Source organism: Camarhynchus parvulus, chromosome 5, assembly GCF_901933205.1.
Source record: "Camarhynchus parvulus chromosome 5, STF_HiC, whole genome shotgun sequence".
Taxonomy (NCBI): Eukaryota; Metazoa; Chordata; class Aves; order Passeriformes; family Thraupidae; genus Camarhynchus; species Camarhynchus parvulus.
In genome coordinates this window covers 45,684,395-45,707,330 of record NC_044575.1, presented here as the reverse complement: position 1 = coordinate 45,707,330, position 22,936 = coordinate 45,684,395, and the positions used below count along the sequence as shown (strand labels likewise).

The 22,936-nt window shown below is 39.4% G+C and overlaps 2 protein-coding genes across 4 annotated transcripts; both read left to right on the top strand.

Annotated features, from left to right (window-relative positions):
• The first annotated feature begins 3 nt into the window (after positions 1-3).
• NDUFB1 (NADH:ubiquinone oxidoreductase subunit B1) lies at positions 4-2,671 on the top strand. 2 transcript variants are annotated; one of them, XM_030949698.1, is made up of 3 exons: positions 4-112; positions 1,084-1,228; positions 2,355-2,671. In XM_030949698.1, the coding sequence occupies exons 2-3, from the start codon at positions 1,089-1,091 to the stop codon at positions 2,389-2,391; spliced, it is 177 nt and encodes a 58-aa protein (XP_030805558.1). In that variant the 5' UTR covers positions 4-112; positions 1,084-1,088; the 3' UTR covers positions 2,392-2,671. The 2 variants fall into 2 exon arrangements, with proteins under 2 accessions (XP_030805558.1, XP_030805559.1); XM_030949699.1 differs by having other exon boundaries at positions 43-112; positions 1,087-1,228.
• An 887-nt stretch (positions 2,672-3,558) lies between these two features.
• Positions 3,559-20,479, top strand: ATXN3 (ataxin 3). 2 transcript variants are annotated; one of them, XM_030949619.1, is made up of 11 exons: positions 3,559-3,608; positions 6,337-6,501; positions 7,026-7,070; positions 8,342-8,427; positions 8,856-8,922; positions 11,062-11,149; positions 11,399-11,531; positions 13,161-13,336; positions 13,759-13,878; positions 14,606-14,694; positions 15,242-20,479. In XM_030949619.1, the coding sequence occupies exons 1-11, from the start codon at positions 3,585-3,587 to the stop codon at positions 15,251-15,253; spliced, it is 1,005 nt and encodes a 334-aa protein (XP_030805479.1). In that variant the 5' UTR covers positions 3,559-3,584; the 3' UTR covers positions 15,254-20,479. The 2 variants fall into 2 exon arrangements, with proteins under 2 accessions (XP_030805479.1, XP_030805478.1); XM_030949618.1 differs by having other exon boundaries at positions 13,755-13,878.
• The last annotated feature ends 2,457 nt before the right edge of the window (positions 20,480-22,936 follow it).

Below are 22,936 nucleotides of genomic sequence, written 5' to 3'. Positions count from 1 at the left end.
GGGGGAGCGCGCTCCTCCCCCGCCCCTGCGCAGCCCGTGGTCTCGCCCGGCCCGCCTGTTCCCGGTGCCCTTGGCGCGGCCGCTGCGGGGAGCGGTGCTGGCGCGAGCAGCGGTAATGGCGGGGTCGCGCGGGGCGGGAGCGGTGTTGGGGGCGCAAGCGCTGTCGGAGCTCCCTGGGAGCGCCTCGCCCCGTCCCCTACCCTTTCGGCCGGGACACGGCGGCGGGCGGGCGGGAGCGCCCCTCAGCCGTGGGGCTTTATGGCGCTGTTGCTGCTGGAGGGGCGGTCGGGGTCCCGGGCAGGCCGGAGAGGCTCGGCCGGGACGTGGTGGGGCCGTGTCGTGAGTCAGCGCCCGGGGCCGGAGCCGGGGGCTCCCGCCGGGGGGTCCCGCAGGGCCGCCCCACAGCGGCCGCGGCGGGAACAGCGGCGGTGCTCGGAGGAAGAACTTCTATAATTTGATGGTGACAGAGCGCTGGAACAGCTGCCCAGAGAAGTCATGGAGTCTCCTTCTCTGGAGACATTTAAAAACCACCTGGATGTGTTCCTATGTCATCTGCTGCAGGTGATCCTGCCTTGGCAGAGAGTTTTGACTGTATGATCTCCAGAGGTCCATTCCAGCTGTAATAATTTTGTTATTCTCTGATTTTAGAAATGTTCTTCCTTATTTCAGAAATGTCGTTTCTTATCTGTCAGCTCCCCACTAAATACACAACTTGTCTTTGAGACTTGACACAGATAATAAAGTGTGCTTCTACAGGAGTTTAGATTATGAAAGTGTTCTTAATGTTTTACAGAGCAGAAAACTTCTGTAGAGTTGCTTTAATGAGTGAATTAAAGAGATGTTCTATTTCTCTCCTGTTTTAGGATGAAATTCTTTTTCCCAGGGTCAACAGTTAGGATTATTTCTAAGAAACCCAGGTATGGGTTTGAGAGCAGTATGTGTCTCCTAGGAAGTGTTTGATGGCCCTCTTGTGTATTATGCCATTGCAGAATCCTAATAAGTGAGAGTAAGGGTGGCAGACATGCAACAGTTTCCAAGTGCAGGTTTATTAGTACCTCTTACCTGTTACACTTTTCTTTCCAGCAGTCATGGTGAATTTCGCCCAAGCTGTGCGTGAACACTGGGTTCACATCCTTGTTCCCTTAGGATTTGTGATTGGATGCTATTTGGACAGATGGAATGATGAAAGATTGTCTTCCTTCAGAAACAAGAGCTTATTATATAAAAGGTCTGCTTTATGATGCTTCTTATATACATATATAGGTATTTTTCGAAGTGCTTTTCAGTTCTTTTTTAGTTATGAGCGTAACCAAAAAAAGGGAAGAAAGGCCTAAAAATATCAAGCATTCATGAAGTGTTTTAGGTCAGTAATACCTTCTGGAAATGGAATCTTTAGGAGTTATCTCCATGAAAGAAAGGGTCATTAACTACTGTTAATGACTAAAAAGTTCTTGGTTATGAAATATGGAAACTATTATTATGACTCTATAACTTCAGCAAGAAACACAGTGCTTGAGTATTTTCCCTCTTAAATTTAAAATGATCACAATGCTTTTCAACCAAATACTTTTTATAAATGTGTGTTACTTAATTACCAAGATCTTGAAAATTAACATACATGCTGCTGTATCTTCACTGGATGATGTGATTATGTGCACTGATCAGTTTGGCTTTTCTGGCTGTGACTCCTCAGGAGTATTTACATCAGACAGCTTCAGACATTGACTCATCTGTGTCAGTTCTAATTCTGTATTAGATCATCAGGTTAACAAAAGAAGAGGGGGAAAAGTCATGTTGTATAAACTGTAGGAGTGCTGTCAGTTTGCCAGTGGATTTGTTTTTCCAGCTCTGGCCTCACCTAAGTTAATTTTGAGTAAGAAAGAAAGCTTTTGACACAATCTACTCCACTGGTACATTAGCAATTTTCTTAATGTATTTGTTAGTGAAGTTGGGCTGCTGTGTCAGCGTCTTGTAAAAATCCCTTCTTCCTTCACACCTTTCTTTCCACTAAAGTAATGAATTATTATATTTAAAAGAAGTAGAGTTTTTCATTTTGGATCCAATTAAAAGTCTGTTAACTCCTTAGAAGTCAGCTGTTCTGTGCTTCCAGTTAAATGAATGGAAATCAGAGGACTCAAACCATTGAAGCTTTTGAAATAAAGGAGGAAGTTTATCAGTATGGAAAGATTTTTACTGACAGCAATTGCAAGGAAAGTTACATTTTTACATAGATCTCAAAATGAAGGTATTATTGAATATAAACTAACACGAATAAGTACTTACATTTGTTAATAATTATTCTAAAAAGAAAGATACTAATTTTAGTCTCTTCCCTCTTTTTTTTTTCTACACAGGGAGTTGAAGCCTGGTGAAGAAGTAACATGGAGATAAAAGCTGATGATGAAAAGGAAGACATTTTTGTTTGATTCATCATCTTCCGTCACATATTGAAAGAACAGGAATATGGTTTTTACTCTGAGAGGATACTACATTAAAGGACGTCTGCAATTCATCAGTGCTAGTTTAATTTCTGGTGTTACTCTTTGAAGTTGATTTAATTACATGATTAATATGTGTTCAGGAATTCCATTAGTCCATAAGCGTTGAGAAATTTCTCTTCCCTACTCTGGAAAGGAGAGGAAGAACTATAGAATAAACTATGCAAAAATCATTTATGTTGAATGTGGTGGTGTTTGCAGGGGTCCCAGGAGAAGGGAAGAGATGAGAATCTTGACTCCATGTTTCAGAAGGCTAATTTATTATTTTGTGATATGTATTAAAAGAAAGTTATATACTAAAACTTACTAAAAAAATAGAAGAAAGGATTTTATCACAAGGCTTGAAAGGGATAGAAAGGAATGAATAATAAAATCTTGTGGCTGACCAGAGAGTCTGAGACAGCTGGACTGTGATGGGCCATTAATTAAAAACAACCACATGAGACCAATCAAAGATGCACCTGTTGTATTCCACAGCAGCAGAGAATTATTGTTTGTCTTTTCCTCAGAGGCTTCTCAGGAGAAAAATCCTAGCAAAGGGATTTTTCAGGAAATATGGCAACAGTTGTTATTGTTGTGTATGGTGTGGAATGCATGTGTTTATAGCTATTTCATGAACGAGCCTTTAAAGGAATATTTCCATAAACCCAGAATGTGCTTGGCAGCTACTCAACCCGGTTAAGTTTCTTTCTGGGTTTTCTCTGTAGGCTTGTTTGGAGTAGCGGTTGAGCAGTTACGGCGGCTTTGTGAGCGGACCAGGGGGGTGTAAGGGGCTGGTGAGCACAAGGCAGGAGCGGGCGGTGCTGGGCGCTGCTCCGCTCGGTGCGGGGAGGGGCGGCGCGGGGTCGCTGCGGGGCTCTCTGCCGGAGGAGCGGGCCGGTGGCGCGTGTCGCTGCCGCGCGGCGGCGCTCGCGGGCAGTGGCGGCTCAGCCCGCCGGCCTCCTTCCCGGCAGGGGGCGCCAGCGCGGCGGCCGGGCCGGGCCGGGCGCTGCCAGCGGGGCCTGCCCTGCGCGGCCGGGGGGCGGCGGGCGCTGCGATTGGCCGGGCGGGTCACGTGGGACGGGGGCTGCGGCCGCCACAGTAAACATGGAGTCGATCTTCCACGAGCGGGTGAGTGAGGGAGCGAGTGAGAGAGTGCGGGGGGACCGGGCGGGTTCCGCTGCCCGCTCGCCTTGGCTGTAGCGCCGTCCGTTGTGGCAGTCCGGGCCGCCGAGACGGGGGAGGCGCGCGAGCTCTCTCTGAGGAGCTGCTGGGGCGGTGCCCGGGCCTCCCGTCCCCGCGCTGAGAGCGGGGCAGCCCCCGGAGCCCCCGGGGTGCGCTCGGGCTGTTTCGGGCTGGGCCGCGCTGTCCCTCCCTGGCATCTCGAACCTTCGGCAGTGGCTTGTCCTCTGCCCCGGGGGAGAGCCGGGGCCCTCGCGCCACGGTGCCTGTGCCTATGGGCCCGTCCCAGCTGGACGCTGCCAGCCCTGCAGGGAAGGGAGAGCCAGGGTTGATCCAGGCGTCCGCTTTAGCATGGGGACTGTGTTCTGGGGAGTGCAGAAACAGCCCCAGGTGTGCGGGCGTGTAGGTTGTAGCTACTTGTGTTTCTTGAGAGAGAGCTCGTGTGGCAGAGAAACGAGTCCGAGGATAAGCGGCGGCAGGCAGGGCAGTCCCTGTGCTCTCAGAGCCATCTCGTCACCCAGCCTGGCTTGGCTGGGCCTGTGTAATGAGCAGGGAGTGGGAGAGCCGCTAGAGAAATCACAGTTCATATAGTGTGCTTCTGTGTGCCGAACAGTATTTCCTGTTCTGGAGGACAAATGCTGCTGTGAAATGCTGTGATTTATCCAGCTTCGCAAATATGACCTATTGATGTTTTAATGCTGTTCGAATTGTCATTGGATTTTTTCTTGCACTTTGCCAGTGTCTCTTCAACTTTACTGTGTTAATCTTAATACTAGTTCTGTTACTTTATTTTGTTATGTAGGATTGGCTTCCTTAGGAAGTCAAGTAAAATAGCTGTGTACCTTCCTTTAAAAAATTGCTGTTCTGAAATCCATAAAAACTGGGGAGTAGGTTTGGGTTTCAAAATTTGGCAAGTGTTGTGGTGCTAAGTAGCTGCTGTTCAGAAAGGATGAGTGTTGAATTTCAGCCTAATGGCCTCTGCTTCAGCGACCTTCAGTCTGGCTTTGAAAACAGTTTAACAAAATGTACTCTTTTCTTACATGGCCTAGCTTATCACATTATGAATTAACTTTCTATTACTAAAAAGTTTCCTTTTAGTGAAATTACTACGTAAGCATGTAATACAACTAATTTTCAGTGGTATTTCACTATCTCTCTGTTTCTAAACCCGTTTCATGTTATTCTGGTGGGGAAGCCTGTGATTGTTGAGCAGATTCTTGTGTTACAGTTTCGTCATGTGACCTGCAGTAGGGATGTGGTCCAGAGGGACAGAAGCTGCTGTTTAGTCTTGAGTTCCTTGCTGCAGGGAGGGCGTGAGCTGGAGGAGGCTTCCGGATTCCACTGAAGCCTGGCTGTACAGCCAGCATGGCTTTAGTAACTCATTGCTCAACCGAGTGATGAAGCCATAGGGAGATTCTGGAGTAAAGGGAACTTTCAAAGTTTCAGCTGTAAGGGAGATCATGGGAGAGTTCTGCATATGATTTGTAGGATACTTTTATGGAATTTTAAACAATATTCTTCAAAGGCATATTCTTGTATTCTTCGTTTCTGTGGGTGTGGCTTGAGGGAGGGGTGTTCTGTTTTGTTCTTGAGGGGTTTTGTTTTTAAGGAAGAGCATGTGTAGGAGAGTTCTTAATGTAAATAAAATGAAGACTGATTAAAACAAAAGAGAAAAGCAGGTTTTTAAAACTGATGTTACTTGTCTTGCACACGGAGTTACACTTATTTGTAGAAAAAGGTTGCTTTTCATGGGAAGCTGGTTTGGTAGGTTTACATTGTGGTTTTTTTTAACGAGGCAATATTTTATCTCATATGTGAAAATGACGGATCCTAACATGCATTCATTCAGATCAGAGATTTTTTAAATTTGTGCTACAAAATCACGGCTGACATTGTTAATTAGCTCTTTTTAAATTTGTGCTGACCTTTTAAAAATCTTACACTATAGTTCTATTGCCTGTAATGTGCTGGATATGTAACAAAGTATCTGAAATGTTTTTATTTGAAGCAATGTCAATTGGTCTATCAATTTTTAAAAATCATTGTTTAATATGCTGAATTTAATATTTTGTTTCACCATCATTCTTTTCAAGATTTTCAGATTAGTGGTATGACCTTAATTTATCTATTTCCTATATGTAAATTTCATGTGGAAAAGGAGCTTTATTGTTTGTCAAGCTCCTAATCACTTTCTCAGCAATAACATGGAGAGCAGGTTGTCAATAGGCACACCTGGAAGAGAAGAATAGTTAAAAAATGAGAGTGTCTGTTATAGAAAATGTTTGTTCTAGGAAGTAGAGATCTAACTGTTTGATTTTCATGTATTGATGTTTTGGAAGAGGATAGAATCCATTGTTCTGATGGTTGTAGAGTCTCTGTGTGATTTGTTGGGTCATTAGCAATATTTATGGTGTTTTCAAAAAGAATCTTTACATGAAATTTATTTCCCTGAAGGAAAATACTATGCATGCTGGGTTTTTTTCTCATCAAGTTGATGGGAGGATTGTATTCTATAGCTTGCAGTGTAATACACCGAAAGACTGTATGGTATTTTGCATGAGTGGGGAGGGCAGGAAGTTTGCCAGAATGAAACAGTTGAGTTATTTTACCGAGTTTGCATTAACCTGGGGTGGTTTTTTTTTTCTTTTTCCATTGTTTTTTTCTCTTCCATTATTAGCAAGAAGGCTCATTGTGTGCTCAACATTGTCTGAATAATTTGCTGCAAGGTGAATACTTCAGTCCTGTTGAGTTATCCTCCATTGCACAGCAATTGGATGAGGAAGAAAGGATGAGAATGGCAGAGGGAGGAGTATCTAGTGAAGAATACAGAACATTTTTACAGGTAAAATTATGTTCATTTGAGGTTGCTTGATATTGCCTGAAATGCAATATTGTCTGGCACAGACCTGCTATTCTTGCATAGCTAGACAAGGTAAATTTTCTAGTGCTAAAGCTTTTTAAATTTATAGGCCATTTCATTCATGCATCTTAGATGTGTCATTTTCAAATGTTACTAGTACAGCTTTACAATAATTCTACAAAAAGCTACATTACCTTCATCTTACAAGTAGGAAGATCAGACATGATGAGGAGGATTAGTAATTTGCCTTTTGTTTTTGTAAGCCAATGTCAGATAGGAACAGAAATTCCCATATCTGTCTGCCCTTTAAGCACTGAACATCTCTAAAGGTTTGAGTTTTAAATTAAAATGCTTATCTGGGGCATTGTAATCAGCCTTGCAGACAAGGATGTAAATCATTGCTTAAAGAATCTGCAGTTACATGTATTTTCACAGCTCAGTTATTTTTTACCTTTTATGCTTATACCATTTTTCCCTTTTCTCTCTTCCAACTTCACATTGAGCAGCAGCCTTCTGTAAATATGGATGATAGTGGATTCTTCTCAATTCAAGTAAGCACATCTTTCTTGTGACACCATTTTCTCTTTATGCAATATATGTTCTTTTATGTAATTTAAATGGCATTGAGCTTTTCCATCTAGTTACCACTTTATGGGCTTAATGGGATTAAGTGCTGGACTTCCAAATGTTGAGTGTTTTCCTTTAAGAACAGTGACTTGCAGTTCTTCAGTTCATGGGCCCTCAAATACATAGGAGAAACATGGATTCAGGAACTGGGAAGTGGCACCTGCTGGCAATAAGCTTGAGCTCTAAGCTGTTTCTTGTGGGCACTTCAGGTGTAGACCTTGGCTCCCAGGTGAAAAAGCACAATTCAGATTGCTTTCTCAAATTATAGATTGGAAAGACCTTGGCAATGGTTACAGGGTTATCACAGTGATCTGAAGATTTTTCTTGGGTGTTTTTGGTTTTTTTAAGGCTATAGGGGAAAAGTAATTAATAATAAATACTTAAACCAGACCAAAAGCAAAAAAAATTTTGAACACCAAATTGGGGGTTTTGTCTAGATTAGAGCTCTAGGCATCTTTGGCTGTCTTCCAAGCTTTCAGTGGTACTTGTCAATGCTCCAGACTCCCTCAAGAGCTTCACTTCCTTGGCCAAATGGGCTGGTTTTCTTTTTAACAAGAAACCATTAACAGTTTGGCTTTCTTGCTGTCTTTGGGCTGCTTCAGTAGCTGAAAAAAATGCTTCCTTGTTCTACTTTTTTGTCCCGTCATTGCTTTGTCATTTGAGGCACAGTTGGCTTGCTGAAAGGAATTAGAATTGTTAACTTAAAAGTTCTTACAGCCTTATTTCATGTAGCTTTAAAGAGTTACTGTAAAAGAGTTGGTGCTCAGATCAATAAATTGACTGATCCTGTGAAAATCCAGTGGTACAAAATTCCCAACAGTTACTGTGAAGAAAGACTGAGATTGTATTGGGGGGAGGAGGGGGAAGTAAGGGCAGAGCAGTGCATTGCAAGTAGAGAGATGACAACTACCAAAGTGTCTGTGGAAGGTGAAATGACAGCTTTGTTTGGAGGAGTATGCTCATTAACACAGCTGAATTAAATCCTAGTTTTGTTACTTCTCCTCAGATGAGATGTGACTGTTATGCTTGCATGTGGATTCATGACAGCTGCATTTTGAGTAATGTGATCCCTAGGCAATGTTTTGAAATTAAGTTTTATGAAAACAGTATAATTGTTTAGCATAGCTAAGATGGTTGCTTGCTTGAATTCAGATTTGAACTAGTCTGACTCATGAAAAGTGGTCTTTTTTGACAGGTTATAAGCAATGCCTTGAAAGTGTGGGGTTTAGAACTAATCCTCTTCAACAGCCCAGAGTACCAGAGACTTGGGATCGATCCTATGTAAGACTCTTTTAGCACCTTGCTTTTATTTTACTGTAAAAATACTCTTAATTATGTTTTAAATCTTTCTTTTAAATTGCTGTTTTATGCTCTGTTGCATTTTGATGTTTGTATTGCTCCCTGGCTTTGATTCTTTTTTCTTTTTTTTTTTCTTTTTGGGGGTGCATGAGAACATCTGTCCTCTGTACCTTCATGATATTTTAGTATCTGTGGCATCACAGATATATGGAGATTTCAGTGATAGTGACAACTTCCTGAATGTTATAAAAGCAATATGAGTATTCTGTAATGTAACATCAATGGTTATATTACTGAAACTTTATTATATTTAAGTTCGAATTAGTGATAGCAAAGATCTTAAACATTATTATGTACTCTGATTTTAGAGTATTTAATTTTATTTATATCTTTTGTTTTTCTTTTTACAGAAATGAAAAATCATTTATTTGTAATTATAAGGAACACTGGTTTACAGTTCGAAAGTTAGGAAAACAGGTGACACTGTCTTTTTTTATTTTAAAATTAACTTCAGAAATGGGTGTGGAAAAGTGGTTGCAAGTAGATTGTGCTTCCCTTTTGCAAGCTTTTGCTGCAGTTTGGTTTAATAGTATCCCATATTTTAAAAAAAGGTAAATGTTTGTTTTATCACAAAAATGACAGGCAGGCCATTGTAAATATTAGCCTGGGAAAAGACTGTAGGGTCAATTCCCTAGCGAATGTCCTTCGGGGAGCTACAGCTCTGGTAGGGTCTTAGGTGACTTCTTAAGCTATTTTTTTTTTTTTTTTTTTTGGTCTGCATGAAATACTGAAGAAAACTTATACTGAGGGGTCAGGGGGAGTAGGGTATCCTGAACAAAGATTAGGATCCCTACAGAATTCAAATTTATTTTAATACAGTAAGATAGTGACATTGTAAAATAATTTTGTATTTAAATGGGCAGTAGATATAAGAAAATATTCAAGTTTTTGATGGATAATAATGGATACTCAAAAGTACATATAAAAGCTTATGAGCTTTTGTACAACATGAGCAGATTTGGTGTTTGGTTTTTTTCAGGGCTTTTTTTCATAGAAAACATTCATGGAAAACAGCTTTAAGAGTCTGTAATAGTGGGACAGGAATCTGTTTGCCCACTTGGTTCCTTTTTGCAAGTTTTGTCTACTTATGTTGTCATCCAGATTTAAAAAATAAAGAAAAATCACTTGTGAGTGGGAAAACTAAACTCTACTGTTTGGCTTTAGTTTAAAAGTATGGCTAATGTTTACAGACATTTTTTGTTTATTTGATATCAAAAAGGTTGTCTTTAAATTATGCTTATTATACAATGCAACCATGATGGGTGGAATTTTATGAGGGCATTCTAACCCAAGGCATCCTAAGCTGGAGAGGGAATGCTTTTTTCCTCTCTTACCCGTGGCTTGTAACCACATGAAGACAGTACTGGGTGTCTGTTATCTAGAGAGTAATGGGAAAATTTGACAAAATAGGTTGCTTCTCTTCTGTTACAGTTAAAGCAAAATTAGTTTAACATAATTTTCTCCTTCATAAAAGTTGCTACAGTCTGTCCATCAAATTTTTTTACAGAACTTTTTATTCCCCTACTCTTCTACACTCTTGATCTTCTTACCCTTTCCTAGTGGCAAGGAGTGTTTTTGGCATATGAAGTGATTGCATGACAGGGTAGTAGATAGTCACTTATATTGTTGTATGAGCCTGGCTGCAGGTGTGTGGGTGCATATATGGAAGTTTGGGTAGATCAGTGCATTTCTGTGAGAATGGAGATAAAATTCTCCTTCCACTAAGTCAAATGTTTTTTTCTGGTTAAAACTGTATAATATTGAATGAGTAGGTCTAAAAAAAAGTTCTTTAGCTACATTGGAATTGTATATGGGGGTTTAAAGGTAGAATATTTTGTTTCACATTGAATATATTTTCTCTCTAGAAGTTTTATGTAAGTATAATACTGTTGCTGTTTAGAAGTATTATAAATTACTAGTTATGGTCTTTGGGTAACTAGAAATGAGTTGTGTATGTTTACATAAAGTGTCCCCTGTTGTAATACAGTGCTGTACTCTCAGCATACTAAATTTGAGTACTTTTTTTTTAATTTTTAAGTTTAAAAATTATCTAAGAGAAGGGTAAACCCTAGTTTTCACCTTCACTAGTTATTAAAGGTGGAATGTTCCATGAAAGTATTTAATGGAAATAATTGAATGTCTGTTTTCTGAATCTATTAATTTCTTAACACATAGCATTAACTGATGAAGAGTTTCTTACAGCATTAGTCTCAGGTTTAAAACTAGGATGAAGCAGAATTTTAGGATGATGTCTGAAATTAATCAAAATACAATTGTTAAAGATTGTCTGGTTTAATGTGTTTCCCTGGTACCAGTATTCAATAATGTGAGAGAGCATGCAGTAATTTCCACACTTCAGATGTCCTGTTAGAGTATTTGAAGGATAACCTTTAGCAGTGTAGGTATTATGCTTCAAAACCCTTTAATTTGATAATTTATTTTACTAGATTTATTTGGATATTCAATAATAAATAATTACTGCAATGTACAGGAATGGATTACCAAGTAATCTTCGTGCTAATTTGTTGTCTCAACCTTTTTTTTTCTTAATTACAGTGGTTTAACTTGAACTCTCTCTTGATGGGTCCAGAACTAATATCAGATACATATCTTGCACTTTTCTTGGCTCAATTACAACAGGAAGGTAATAGTAACTTGCAGATGTTAAATCTCATTAATTAAAAGTAGGTAATAATCATTATTTCTTAGAACTTACGTGTTCAGTTAACTACCCTTAGTTTTATGATTGAAATAGTGAAATAACCCAAGTCTTTATAATAAAAGGTACAGTCTTACATCTTAAAATTTACATGATTGTATTCCCTATAGTGTGCATTTTAGAGTGTTTGTATCTGCACTTTAATGCTGTAGACTTACAATTTCTTTCTTTCAGGTTATTCCATATTTGTAGTAAAAGGTGACCTGCCAGACTGTGAGGCTGATCAGCTGCTGCAGATGATTCGGGTACAGCAGATGCAGCGACCAAAACTGATTGGAGAAGAGGCAGCACAGTCAAGAGATCAGAGGTAAGGTAAATAAAGATTTTATTTTAATAATGTTCAGTATGATTGGTTTGTAATTTGGAAGTAACAAGAAGTACCTTTAGTTCAATGTGTACTGCTGTTGTACACAGGAAAAGCACGTTGATGGACAACAAATGGTGTATTTTTAAGTGGGCAAAAGCTGGCTTGATAAGGATTGAGGCTTTCCACGTGTATAAGCATATTATAATGCAGATTTTTGACTTAGGGAGGAAAATGGTTTAGGCAAATCTTATAAACTGTGGTTATAGTAATTCTTTTGTAATTAAGACTGACTTGTGCATTCTGTCATAAGTAGAAAAGAACGAGAAACTGATATTTGAATTCCACATCATATAAATCATACAGTGTAGCAGACTCTATGGAGCTTGCGAGAGCTCCATGGAGGATTGAGACTTAACAGTAGGAACTGCTGAGTCATTAGGAGACAGCAAAATAAGCTCCTGTCTTCTACCCCTCGCCCCCATAGCTTATCTCTGTAACCTCATAGGCCACTTCTCCCTGACCCTTACTGTTGGACAAGTTTGGATCCTCCTATACCCTATAAAAAGGGGCTGGTTTAGCCCATTCGACAGAAGAGCTGTTGCTGGAACCCTTCAGAGACTCCCCAATAAACCATTGCTGTGGAACCACCAGGACCTCTCCTCCTCCTCTCTCACGTCTGCTTCTGCCTCAGCCAAAGGTGCCCTAGCAAGCAAGCTTGAGCTGAAATCCTAAGAGAGGTGATAATAACTAAAGAGCTGACAATCACCAAGCTTGCTAAGGGTAGCCTGCAGCGATGGCGACGAGCTAACTGGGTGTTCGGGCACTCTGTCTCCCAGGGGGACTGAGTTCCCGGACCATCCTGCATCGCTCAGTTGATAAGGCCAAGATCGTGGCTTTATCATAATACAGCATTCCCTTTTGGAATAATTTTGCTGTAATGTTGTGGTGCTGCTCATTTTTGATGCATTCTGCTAATATAAAACATCCTTGAAAGCACATAAAGTTAGTACTTGATGCACTTCTGCAATGATTTCACTGAATTTTTATAGTGAACAAACTGCATACTGATAAAAAGGCTTTAGGCTTCTCAGAGGAATTCATTACTTTTTTCCCCTTTGTAAAGTTAAACTGCTGTTGTAAACTGATGGAATAATTAGCAGTAACATGGAAAGTGTGTACAGTTTACATGGGTTCTGTTGCTTTAGTGTGGCCTTCAAGGCCTCCTGAGAAGGAGACAGTATGCACTCTTTTCTGCTGGTGTAACTGTTTAAATAGCTGTTTAAATGGTGTAACTGTTTAATAGTAGGTTGGAATGACATGTATCACAGCTTTTTGTGGGCTTATCATTTTTGATGATTTACTATCACCAGCCTCTTGTCAATGCCCGCTGCTTTAGAGGTCAGCGTGTGGCAAATATATGTAAAGGTTGCCCTGCAGTTGCTTGCAGCCCTTTTGTGCTTTTTCATTTTTCAGGAAAATACTTGTTTATATAACAGACTTTCACAAGAAAAATGTGTTTCCCAAAGTTAGACCTAGAGTTAAATTGGCAGAAAGTACTAATTTAAACCTCGTGATAACATCTAATATAATTTCTGTCTGAATTTTGCTATGAATGTATGAATTTCACAGGCTACCCAGAAGTGATGTGGACCAAGCAATAGAAGTTAACCATCCTTTTGATGGAACAGGCATGTTAGACGAAGATGAAGAGAATTTTCAGAGAGCCCTGGCTCTAAGTAGGCAGGAAATTGATATGGAGGATGAAGAGGCTGATCTTCGCAGAGCCATTCAGCTCAGCATGCAAGGTGCAGTGCTCATCTCAATTTCTTACAGTGCTTTAAGCAGCTCCTGGAATCCGTTTGTCAGGCAATTTTTCCAGCATGTGTCAACATGTCTGGAAAGACTGCTTTGAGGCATGGAAGGACAATCCAGGATTGCACGTAACTATGTCCCTCCTGCTTTTTGAAAAGTTGTAAGTTGCATGTTGTCACTGATTATTAGGAAGGAAGAACAAATTGGCAAAGGGTAGCAGGAGGAAAGGGAAGCAGTCCTAAGGTGAGGAGAGGAGAAATTATCAAGCAAAGTTCTTCTAGGTGCTTAGATCTCCAAAAAGTCTTTCTTCTTCTCAAGTTTGGGGACATTTTTTAAGTTATATCTTATTTACTTAATTTTATTAACTTCATTTTACTACAGTTAGTAGGATATGGCATGTTCTGCTTTCAGGTAGCCGTCGAAGTGAGCTCTCAGGCTCATTACCACAGAATGTGCCTCAGTCGTCTCACAGCAGTCAGACAGAGTCCCTTTCCTCAGAAGAGCTGCGAAGGAGAAGACAAGCATATTTTGAAAAGTAAAGTAGCTGATAGAAAACTGCATGTGGAAGTACATGTATTTTTCAGTGCTTTTGGGGTGTGGATGAATTTCTTACTGAGGTCCAGCTCAAATTTTCTGTCTTAATATGATTTCCTAACAGTACCTGAATTTTACTATTCTCAGGTGGTTCCTACAGAGAAACCTCTAGTAAGAGAGTGTGTGTTAATAATGCAGTAGTCTTGTTATTACTGCAAGTCTTGTGAAGAAAGAAAACATACATTATAGAAGTATTTTAAATGAAATCCTGTACATTTCTGCAACTGCCTTCTCAACAAAAAGTATTATTTCTCTAAGACTTTGCTTTGGGTAATGATGCTTCTCATGTGCATCACATAAAAACATTGTACATATTTTATGTTACTGTTCTGGTGTACCTTCTTAATAGATAGTTGAGCTATTGTAGCTTTTCCTTATCTGTCTTACAGTAATAGAGGAAATAAAGACCAGGGAGAAATGCTATGGATGGGAGGAGTTACACTTCACATGGTAGGATAAGAATGCAGAGCTACCAGATCCTGGGAAAATAGTCTTGTGGCTTGGAATACAATGCTGGGAAGATTATATCTGAAGGTTAACAGGGTGAAATGATGAAAGAGATTTTGGGCACAGGGGTGTTATTGTACCAAACAGCTTCTACTTCTGACTTGACTTGCGTCTCATACTGATGTTAATCTTATTCTCTTACAAATTTATGACACTTTCAGACAGCAACAACAGCTACAGCAGCAAAATCAGACTCCAAACCTACAGGACAAAGCAACTCTTAGTTCAAGCACTCCAGAATCTGACCCAGGTATTGTTTTTTAACCTTTCATTCAACACTGAAATGTGTCTTTTTCATCTTTGTGTTGTTTGTTAATTTTCCTTCCCTGCCTGCTTTGCACTTGAGCAGCCATTCAGATTGTGCATTACAGCCATTACTGTATTGGCAGTGAAGGAAAGGATCACTTTCCTGAAAAGCCTGTTTCCCTTTGAATGTCAATATCCCATTTCAAAGTGTAGACCATTGCTATTACCCCAACTGTTTGTTTTCTAAATTAATTTTAAAGTTGTGTGACAACTTGCAATAGTATCTGACAAAATTACTGGAACCAGTTTTCAGAAGACCATGTGTACACCTTACCAGTGGCAGGTATTGGTGATCCAAAACTGGTGTATATAGTTACAAACTGACTGTTGTTGGTGAAAAACTGTTTGCAAAATGTTCAGTGACTTTGAAAACAAAACCAGTTTTGTCAGTGGGTTAGGAAAAGGTGGGTGTGGACGAAAACAAAAAAAGCATTTAACTATAATTAAGAACTGTGAATTTATTACAGCTTGTATGCATGTATTGTCTTTAGGAGGTGATATGAGTGAAGAAGACATGCTTCAAGCAGCCATGAATATGTCTCTGGAGTCTGTCAGAAACCACTTGAATTCAGAAGAGGAGAAATAACATCATTTTTTTCCCTCTTGCTGTCAAAACGCTAAGTCTCCATTAAAATTCTACTGTGTGGATGTTGCACAAGCAGGGTTCATTTCAGAGTTCTGGAAGCAGGAGTGAAAGGGGGGCTGTTGGAGGTCAGTTTAGAGAGGATCTGCCAATACAAAAAAGATTGCACTAATTTAAAGAACTGTAGCACTCCTACAAAACATCTGCTCGCAAGAGTAGTGGTGTTAAAATTACTGGAACCATTCACACAAAGTTAGACAAGGGTAGCAGCTGTAACTTAAAAAAGTAAATCTTTTAAATCTTGCATTAAAAAAGCAAGTTTAAATTGTTTTGAAGAATTCTATAGAAGATACATATGGTGCTGCAAACAGCATCAAATTATTTTCTTCAGTACTAATGGAAAAACAGATACAAGTAATAAGTTATGCTCATAAATTATTTTTAATACATCACTCTAAAATGGAGAGAGTAATTAAATTCCGATTATCTTAAATAATTTATTTTGCGATTGTTTATTATGAATGACTTAATGCCAACTTTTTGATCCTGCTGTCCACTTTTGAAATGATCCATTCTGCAGGAGAAACAAGAACCCATAAATTTTGTACTTTTCAATTCAAGACAAAATTGTATTGTTGACTATAATGTTACTCCTGAGTCTTTCAGTGATTTCTGACTTTGTAACAATTCTTGGTTTTACCTTCAAGTCCAATTGTAAAATTTTAGATCTGTGTTTAACATACTGTCTTTTAGCAGATAACTTGCCTTATTTGGCTTGGGGTTTTGTTGTTCTTGTTTGTTTTTAATTATTGTTTTCTTATGTTCTCGTTATGTTCTCGTTAGAGCCACTTTCTTTTTACTTCAAAAGCAGCATATACTCAATTGGGTTTAGCACGTTTTCTTTTCTACCTCTTCCAGAGAATTTTCCTCTTCAAGCTCAACCCTTTATTCTGGCCTTTCAGCATGAAAGAGCTGTAACTGAGTCTAGGAGAAAGTAGGAGGGGATTTAGGTGCCATAAAGTCAGTGCCACACACATAAGATGCACTCCTGCAATCTGAAATGACCCCTGTGCAAGTAGCTCTTTTAAGAATGAATATTTATGCCTGTGTGGATGTTTTTTCTGAAATGCTTTCCATGAGTGTCTGTCAGAATGTTGCAGTTTTTTCAGGAATGGCCTTTATTCATGCACCTTACAATTTTTTATTATGTTGTTTCTGATCCTGAGAAAAATTGGGAAGCAAAGTATGTGAGATGGTTTATGCTACTGGTTGTAAGACATTTGCTTTGATATCCAGGATGAATGTGTAACAGGGTGACCAAACCTGACCTTGAACTTCAGTGCAACAAAAGAGAGATGTTTCATTTTCCTGAACGGTGCTTGAAATACAAATTCTGTTTACATATAAATTATATGGAAATATGTTGTAGATGGAGTATATAAGCTGTAGTCCAGTTAAAGCATTAACAGTTAGCACAGGCATTCTAAGAATCTTTCAAAGATAACCCCAAATTTCTTTATCAAAATATTCTATAGTTACATCTTTGCACAATAGTAACATTTAATTAAAATTAGTAGGAAGTGAATGGTAGCTAGAGGGATATACACATTCAGCATGAAGTAGTACTGTACATGAAAGGGCTCTTACCTCTCAGTAAAGATTTGTTTACAGCAATGGTTTCCTGATAGCTTGGGATATTATTATAGTATACCTAATTGGGCTGAATTCTGTTTTTCTTATCTATGTGCTGGATTTTCACCAATGTCACCAGAACCACTGGTATGTGTTACACAATTTGGATTTTGACATGAGACAGCACTACTTTTTAAAAACTGATTTTTGTATTTTTAAAATAATCCTGTCATCCACATTATAATTATTTGTGATGTCTCAAATTAATATAGCTAAAGAATTACTTTAAAAGTCATGTATGCATATGCCATTTTGAAATGCTGTATTTTTCAGGGTGTCATTTTCTGCTTTCAGTTTGAAAATTCTATGAAACTGAAAGCAAGAAAGATGTGTCTAAAGCACTGATTTTTTTTTTCTCATCTGTCAATTAACCACAGTTTAATTTTCCTTTCTTGGTTGTGCCATAAACTAATCCTAAAATAACACTCATTTTTATAAATAGATGTAGACTGGCAAGCTGATGCCAGTATTTGGAACTCAGACCTTTTATTCTCTCTTATAAGAACATAATAAAAATATTATTTCTAGCTCTAGCAGCCGTATATTAAAAAAACCCAAAAAACTCACCTCCTTAAATCTCACTCACTATAACCCAGGCCAACTACTACAAGATTTTATAATCATTAAAACATGGAGGTTTGCCTTTGAACTTTCATGTCACATCATAAGTCACTTCATCATCCCTGTATTTTAATATGGAAGAAATATAAAATGTCAGTGCCTGAAAGGCACAGCTGAGTCAGTGATCACAGGGACAACTACTTTCCTTTCTATGGAGAAATGCTGTCACTCAACAAATACCAGTTTGATTTTTAGAGAAATGTCAAGTTGAATGATGTAGGCATATCTATCTAGACAAGCAGTTAGGCGAGGGCAATTTAAGCTACATCTGTTTATTCACGTAATTCTGTCACTGAAAAGACCTAAACCAACCAGTCCACCACTAATTGTAATGTTCCTAAGCACTACAGCTGCACCTCTTTTAAATAGCTTCAGGGAGGGGCTCAACCACTTGCCTGGGCAGCCTGTTCCAATGGTGGACAACCTTTTCAGGGAAGAAACACTTCCTGATACCCAAATTGAACCTCCCTGGTACAAACTGAGGCCATTTCCTCTCATCTTGTCACTTGTTACCTGGGAGATGAGGCTGACCCCCACCATGCCACAACCTCCTTTCAGGGCTTGTAGGGGGTAACAGGGCCTCTGTTTGAATGGTACCCAAGGAAAAAACTCATACTAACTGCTGACAGTACATATTTTATAATCCAGGTCTCAAGGTCAAAATGTCTGGACCTGCCAAGAAGCTGTCAATAAAACCCTGCTGTCATTTTTTGGTGATCTTTCAATGATAAACAGTTATCAGTGTGACTTAACTATGCTTCAAATTTACTAATTTAGAGTGTACTTCTGGTGTTACCTACCCTGTCAAGCTGAAGGGTTGGGTTTTTTCCCATGTTATAGCTTTAGGCCAAAGTCCATTGTAAGGGAGCAGACATTGGTTTTTGTTGGTGGTTTGTTTTTTTTAAATTCTAGAATTATATTTGATGGAATTTTAGGCTTCATTTGTTCAACAGGTTTTACTGTTTTCTAGTGAATGGTCCATGTAACATAAATTATGGTTTTGTGCCAGTAAAAATAAAAGGGGCAGGAGTAATACAATAAATATCTTCCATAATTACTTCTCTGGGTATAATTCGGAGTATAATTCTAATAATGCTTTCATGGTCTTACAGTGAAGGCAGGAGGAACAAGAGTTGTAATGTGGTCATGCTTGCATGCAATTCTTGTTAGGCACAGCAAGTACAAATATGAGCTGTTTAAATGCTCTAGAAAAATGCTACATTTTTCTAGACCTGAAACTAATATGATATGATACTGGCTTACTTAAAGATTTGGGCTTCCTGTGCCCTTCAAAGAACTGAAGCAAATTTAAGTGTAGTTTTCAGCTAAGGTACTCTTCTGACTTGTCATACTCTATTACTTTGCAGACTACTTCAAAATAACCAATACAAATTTAAGTCTATGATGTGTTTTAATGTTGGACTCTTGCTTCTATTACAAACTTACAGAATGGGGGAGGGGTGTTTAAAATGGCTTCTGCAGGTGTCTAGTAGACAAATATTATCATTTGCAAGCTGGTTTCTCTTATTATAAAACTGACTGACTTAAAAATTAACATGTTACATTTCTAAAATGTGAAATTTTCTAGTATTAATTATAGGTTCAAATAATAACGAAAACATAAAAATGGTGGCCTTTGTACAGAAAAATACAGTATAGGGGAATAGGATCAGAGAATTAGAACTCAGACTTACAAAGAAGTATTATTTTGCAATTCACATTACCAGCACTTCACTTTTAAAGGAATTAAAATAATCCAAGGAAGAGAGTAACTGATGTGGAAACTTTTTTTAAGGGCTTAGATAGAAAATTATGTTGTTTGCTTGGTAAGCCATTACTGTCTTGCATAGAACAAACTTTAGTCTTGGAAAATCTTGATAATTAGTCACAAATCATTACCAAAAAAAAAGAAAATACGTCCAACATGTAATAATAAATACATACCTCTTCCATATACACAATCACTTGGTCAAGTGAGAACAATACTTAATACATTCAAACTGGCTGGGTCCAAATACTTCTTCAGTTTAGAATTGGTAGCTTTGTCTTGTCTTTTTTATCTTAAAAGCATAAGCTCTCTGCAATAAATTGTTTTAATCCTCATACACACATTTTGCCTTATTTGCATTTCAGAGATGGAGGGAATGCTGGAGCATTTAACCTGCCATAGTCACCTTCTTCCCCAGTTACAGTTCTTCAGACAGTTAGTACATGTGACTTTTCAACTGCTTTCACCAAATCAAAATACTTTTATATTATTTTCTGTGTTAAGAAAAATAATTACAACTACACTTTTCTTTTAATCTCCCCCCATCCTCAGTACAGCCACTGTGTGAATTCAGGCAGGAAAAAGAGATGTAATACTTAAATGCCACTGTGCAAAAGCAAAATGAAAAAAAAAGAAGATAAAAACCTAGATCTGTCTTTAAAGCATGTAAGCTTTGATAAAATGTTACTTTTTGCTACATGAAACCCCTGTGTACAAATCACTGTAGAGTTAGGATTTTGTAAGGGAATAATTTTTCCTCTCTTACCTAATAGTTGTGTATTTTAGAAATCATTTTCAGTAAGATTTTTTTGTCAAGACTGTTTTCATATCACATCTCTGGCTCTGGATTCCTGTATAAATTTTGCCTATTTTGTGTATATAAAACATAGAATACTGAAAAGATTTTAAAAGGGAAAGCTGAAATGCTTTGTCATTGTTTTGACTGGAAAATGGCAGCACTGTTCGATATTTTGAAAATGCTCTCCAAATAGGCATGAATATATATGGTTGTATTTGATATCACTTTTTTAAATAAATATGATTATAGCTTCTAATGTTTCTCTCAAGTATTTGCATATGTGCTTTCCCTTACATGTGAATTGGACACAGAATCATCAAACATTGAAATCTCATCCCTGGTATCAGTGGGCTTTGCACCAGAGGTGTTTAGACAGAGCAGTGGGATAGTTTTCTGTTGCTGACATTTCATCATCTGAGTCTTTTTATCTGTTGATACTCCAGAAGTTGTGTAAAGACACTCCTGTTAAGGAAGGAAGTTGGTGCCAGTTGTAGTTATGTTACCTCTTTTAAAATTGTATGCTTTCTAATTTTTAAAGCTAGTTTCCTGCTTTGCTGCCAGAATACTCATTCTTTTTGTGACACAATGCATTGCTCCTGTAGCTTCGTCAAAACAGAGCATACTGGATGATTTCCCTTCCTAACAGTGAATAAAGCCAGTCAGCTAAAAAAATTACTTGCAATGCTAAATAGTTTCTAGTTTTGCAAGAGTATTAATTTAAAAGAGCAGTACAGAAAGTCTTCTGTGCTACTTTATTGACTGCATGCCTTACTTGGCATTATAAAATTTACCACCATAAAAGACATTTTTATCATCCCTAAATATTTTAAATGTCTGCAGGACATCCATGATCTTACTTGAAAAAATGCTAGGAGAATTTCCCATAAAAACTATTTAGCCACACACTAAATGACATATCTTTACTGTGATGAGGACCCATACCGTTTTTGTTAAACCAATAATAAAGGGTCTTTTGAGTATTGTAAACTTTCCATCTCCATTAAACCCCAAAGTGCAAATTAATAAAACTGATAAAGGTACATGTCTACATTCCACGCTACATCACAGCACTAGTACTTCCTACAGTTCTGATGCCTTTTTTTTTAAGTCAGAAATGGATTTGAAGTGGTGCATGATTGGTTTTATTGTGGATAATCATAAGGGTGACAAGTATGTCATTAAATTAATAAACTGGTGAAATCAGTTATAAACCTGATAGAGAAATTGTTCCATGAAGAGGGAAGACAGTCTTTATTAAAGAACTTTTAACTTCTAAACTCCCGGAGCACTTACCATGCCCAGCCTTAGCATTGCCTGTGAGTGGCAGAGGCCAGTAAAAGGTGATAGAGCATTGCAGACCAGCCCTGAACCCTTCACCAGGCTCTGCAAAATCCTGTTTGGGGAGCCAGAAGCAGGTTGTTCCATGTCTGTCTGGTAATGTTTGCCAGCTTGTAACTCCAGAGCCTGTGTTTTGTGCCTGCTGCATTCTCAGACTTCTAAAAAAGATTCCACCTGTGAAATGCTCTTCTCAGCTTCATTTTGCCCTTGATGTGGTGCTCTAATTATACATGTTTTTATGTAGTTATCTATTTGAACTGGGCAATGATCCAGCTACCCTGTATTTTATGTCCAGCAATATGTATAAATACATATGTAAATGTATAAATACATTTCCCTGTATTTATATCAGCATTTTTTATAACTATCGTTCTGACTGATACAAAACTGCTTTTTCTGTAGCAGTGCAGTACTCCTTGTAGTCCCAAGTTTAAATACCTCGCTTGATTAAAAAACAAAAAGAACTTTGAATTGGAGCAGTTTTGGGGTTCTGGCTGGAAATACAACCAAGAATCACAGAATGGGTCAGGTTAGAAGGGACCACAGTGGGTCATCTGGTCCAATCTCCCTGCTCAGGCAGGCTCATCCTAGAGCACATGGCACCGAATTCAGATGATTCCTGAGTATCTCCAGTGAGGGAGCCTCCACAGCCGCTCTGGGCAACCTGTTCCAGTGAGCAGTCACTGCATAGTAAACAAGTTTTTCCTAATATTCAGGTGGATCTTCCTGTGCATCAGTTTCTGCCCGCTGCAGAAACCTTGTCCTGTTGCTGGGCTCCAGCGGGAAGAGCCCGGACGCAGCCCCTCGGCCCCTCTCCCTGAGATTCTGACAGACACCGATCAGGTCCCATCAGTCTTCCCTTCCCATTCCACTCCACGTAAATCCAAAGCAGCCGGGGTTTCAGGATCTTGTGTGTGTTGTGAGAACACACACAAATCGTGCCTCATCTCGTGCACAACACACTGTTTTGCTCATAGCCCAGATCCACCCGGACGGGCGAGTTGCCGAAATCACACGGGGCTCCACGCCGCCATCCCGGCATCCTCTGCTCCCGCCCACGCCATATCCGCCTGCGAGGCGGCGCTCTACCCGGGCCGCCGCTCTCGATGGTGTTTGGGAGGGGTGTTATGGCGGCCGTTGAGGTGGCAGCGGCCGGAGCCGCCGGGAGGAGTCGCTGAATCAGGACGGGACAAGACAAGCCGGGAGGAGCGGCTGAGCCGGAGGAGCCGGGAGGATGCGCGCGGCTTTGACAGACGAGTTGCCGAGCCCGGTGTGCTGAGCTCGGAGCAGAAGCCGCGACCCGCAGTAGCGAGGAGCAGGGAGGCGGAGGCGGCCCCTTGGCCCGCGGGCAGCGGCTGTAGGGGCCGCCCGGCAGGGCCGAGCGA

What these genes read in the sequence shown, in the direction of transcription:
- ATXN3 (XM_030949618.1), top strand. Translation starts at nt 3,585, where the DNA reads ATGGAGTCGATCTTCCACGAGCGG. An exon ending in AATACAGAACATTTTTACAG is followed by an intron (nt 6,502 to 7,025) that starts GTAAAATTATGT and finishes CACATTGAGCAG; the next exon opens with CAGCCTTCTGTAAATATGGA. An exon ending in GGCTCAATTACAACAGGAAG is followed by an intron (nt 11,150 to 11,398) that starts GTAATAGTAACT and finishes TCTTTCTTTCAG; the next exon opens with GTTATTCCATATTTGTAGTA.
- NDUFB1 (XM_030949698.1), top strand. Translation starts at nt 1,089, where the DNA reads ATGGTGAATTTCGCCCAAGCTGTGCGTGAACACTGGGTTCACATCCTT. An exon ending in AAGAGCTTATTATATAAAAG is followed by an intron (nt 1,229 to 2,354) that starts GTCTGCTTTATG and finishes TTTTCTACACAG; the next exon opens with GGAGTTGAAGCCTGGTGAAG.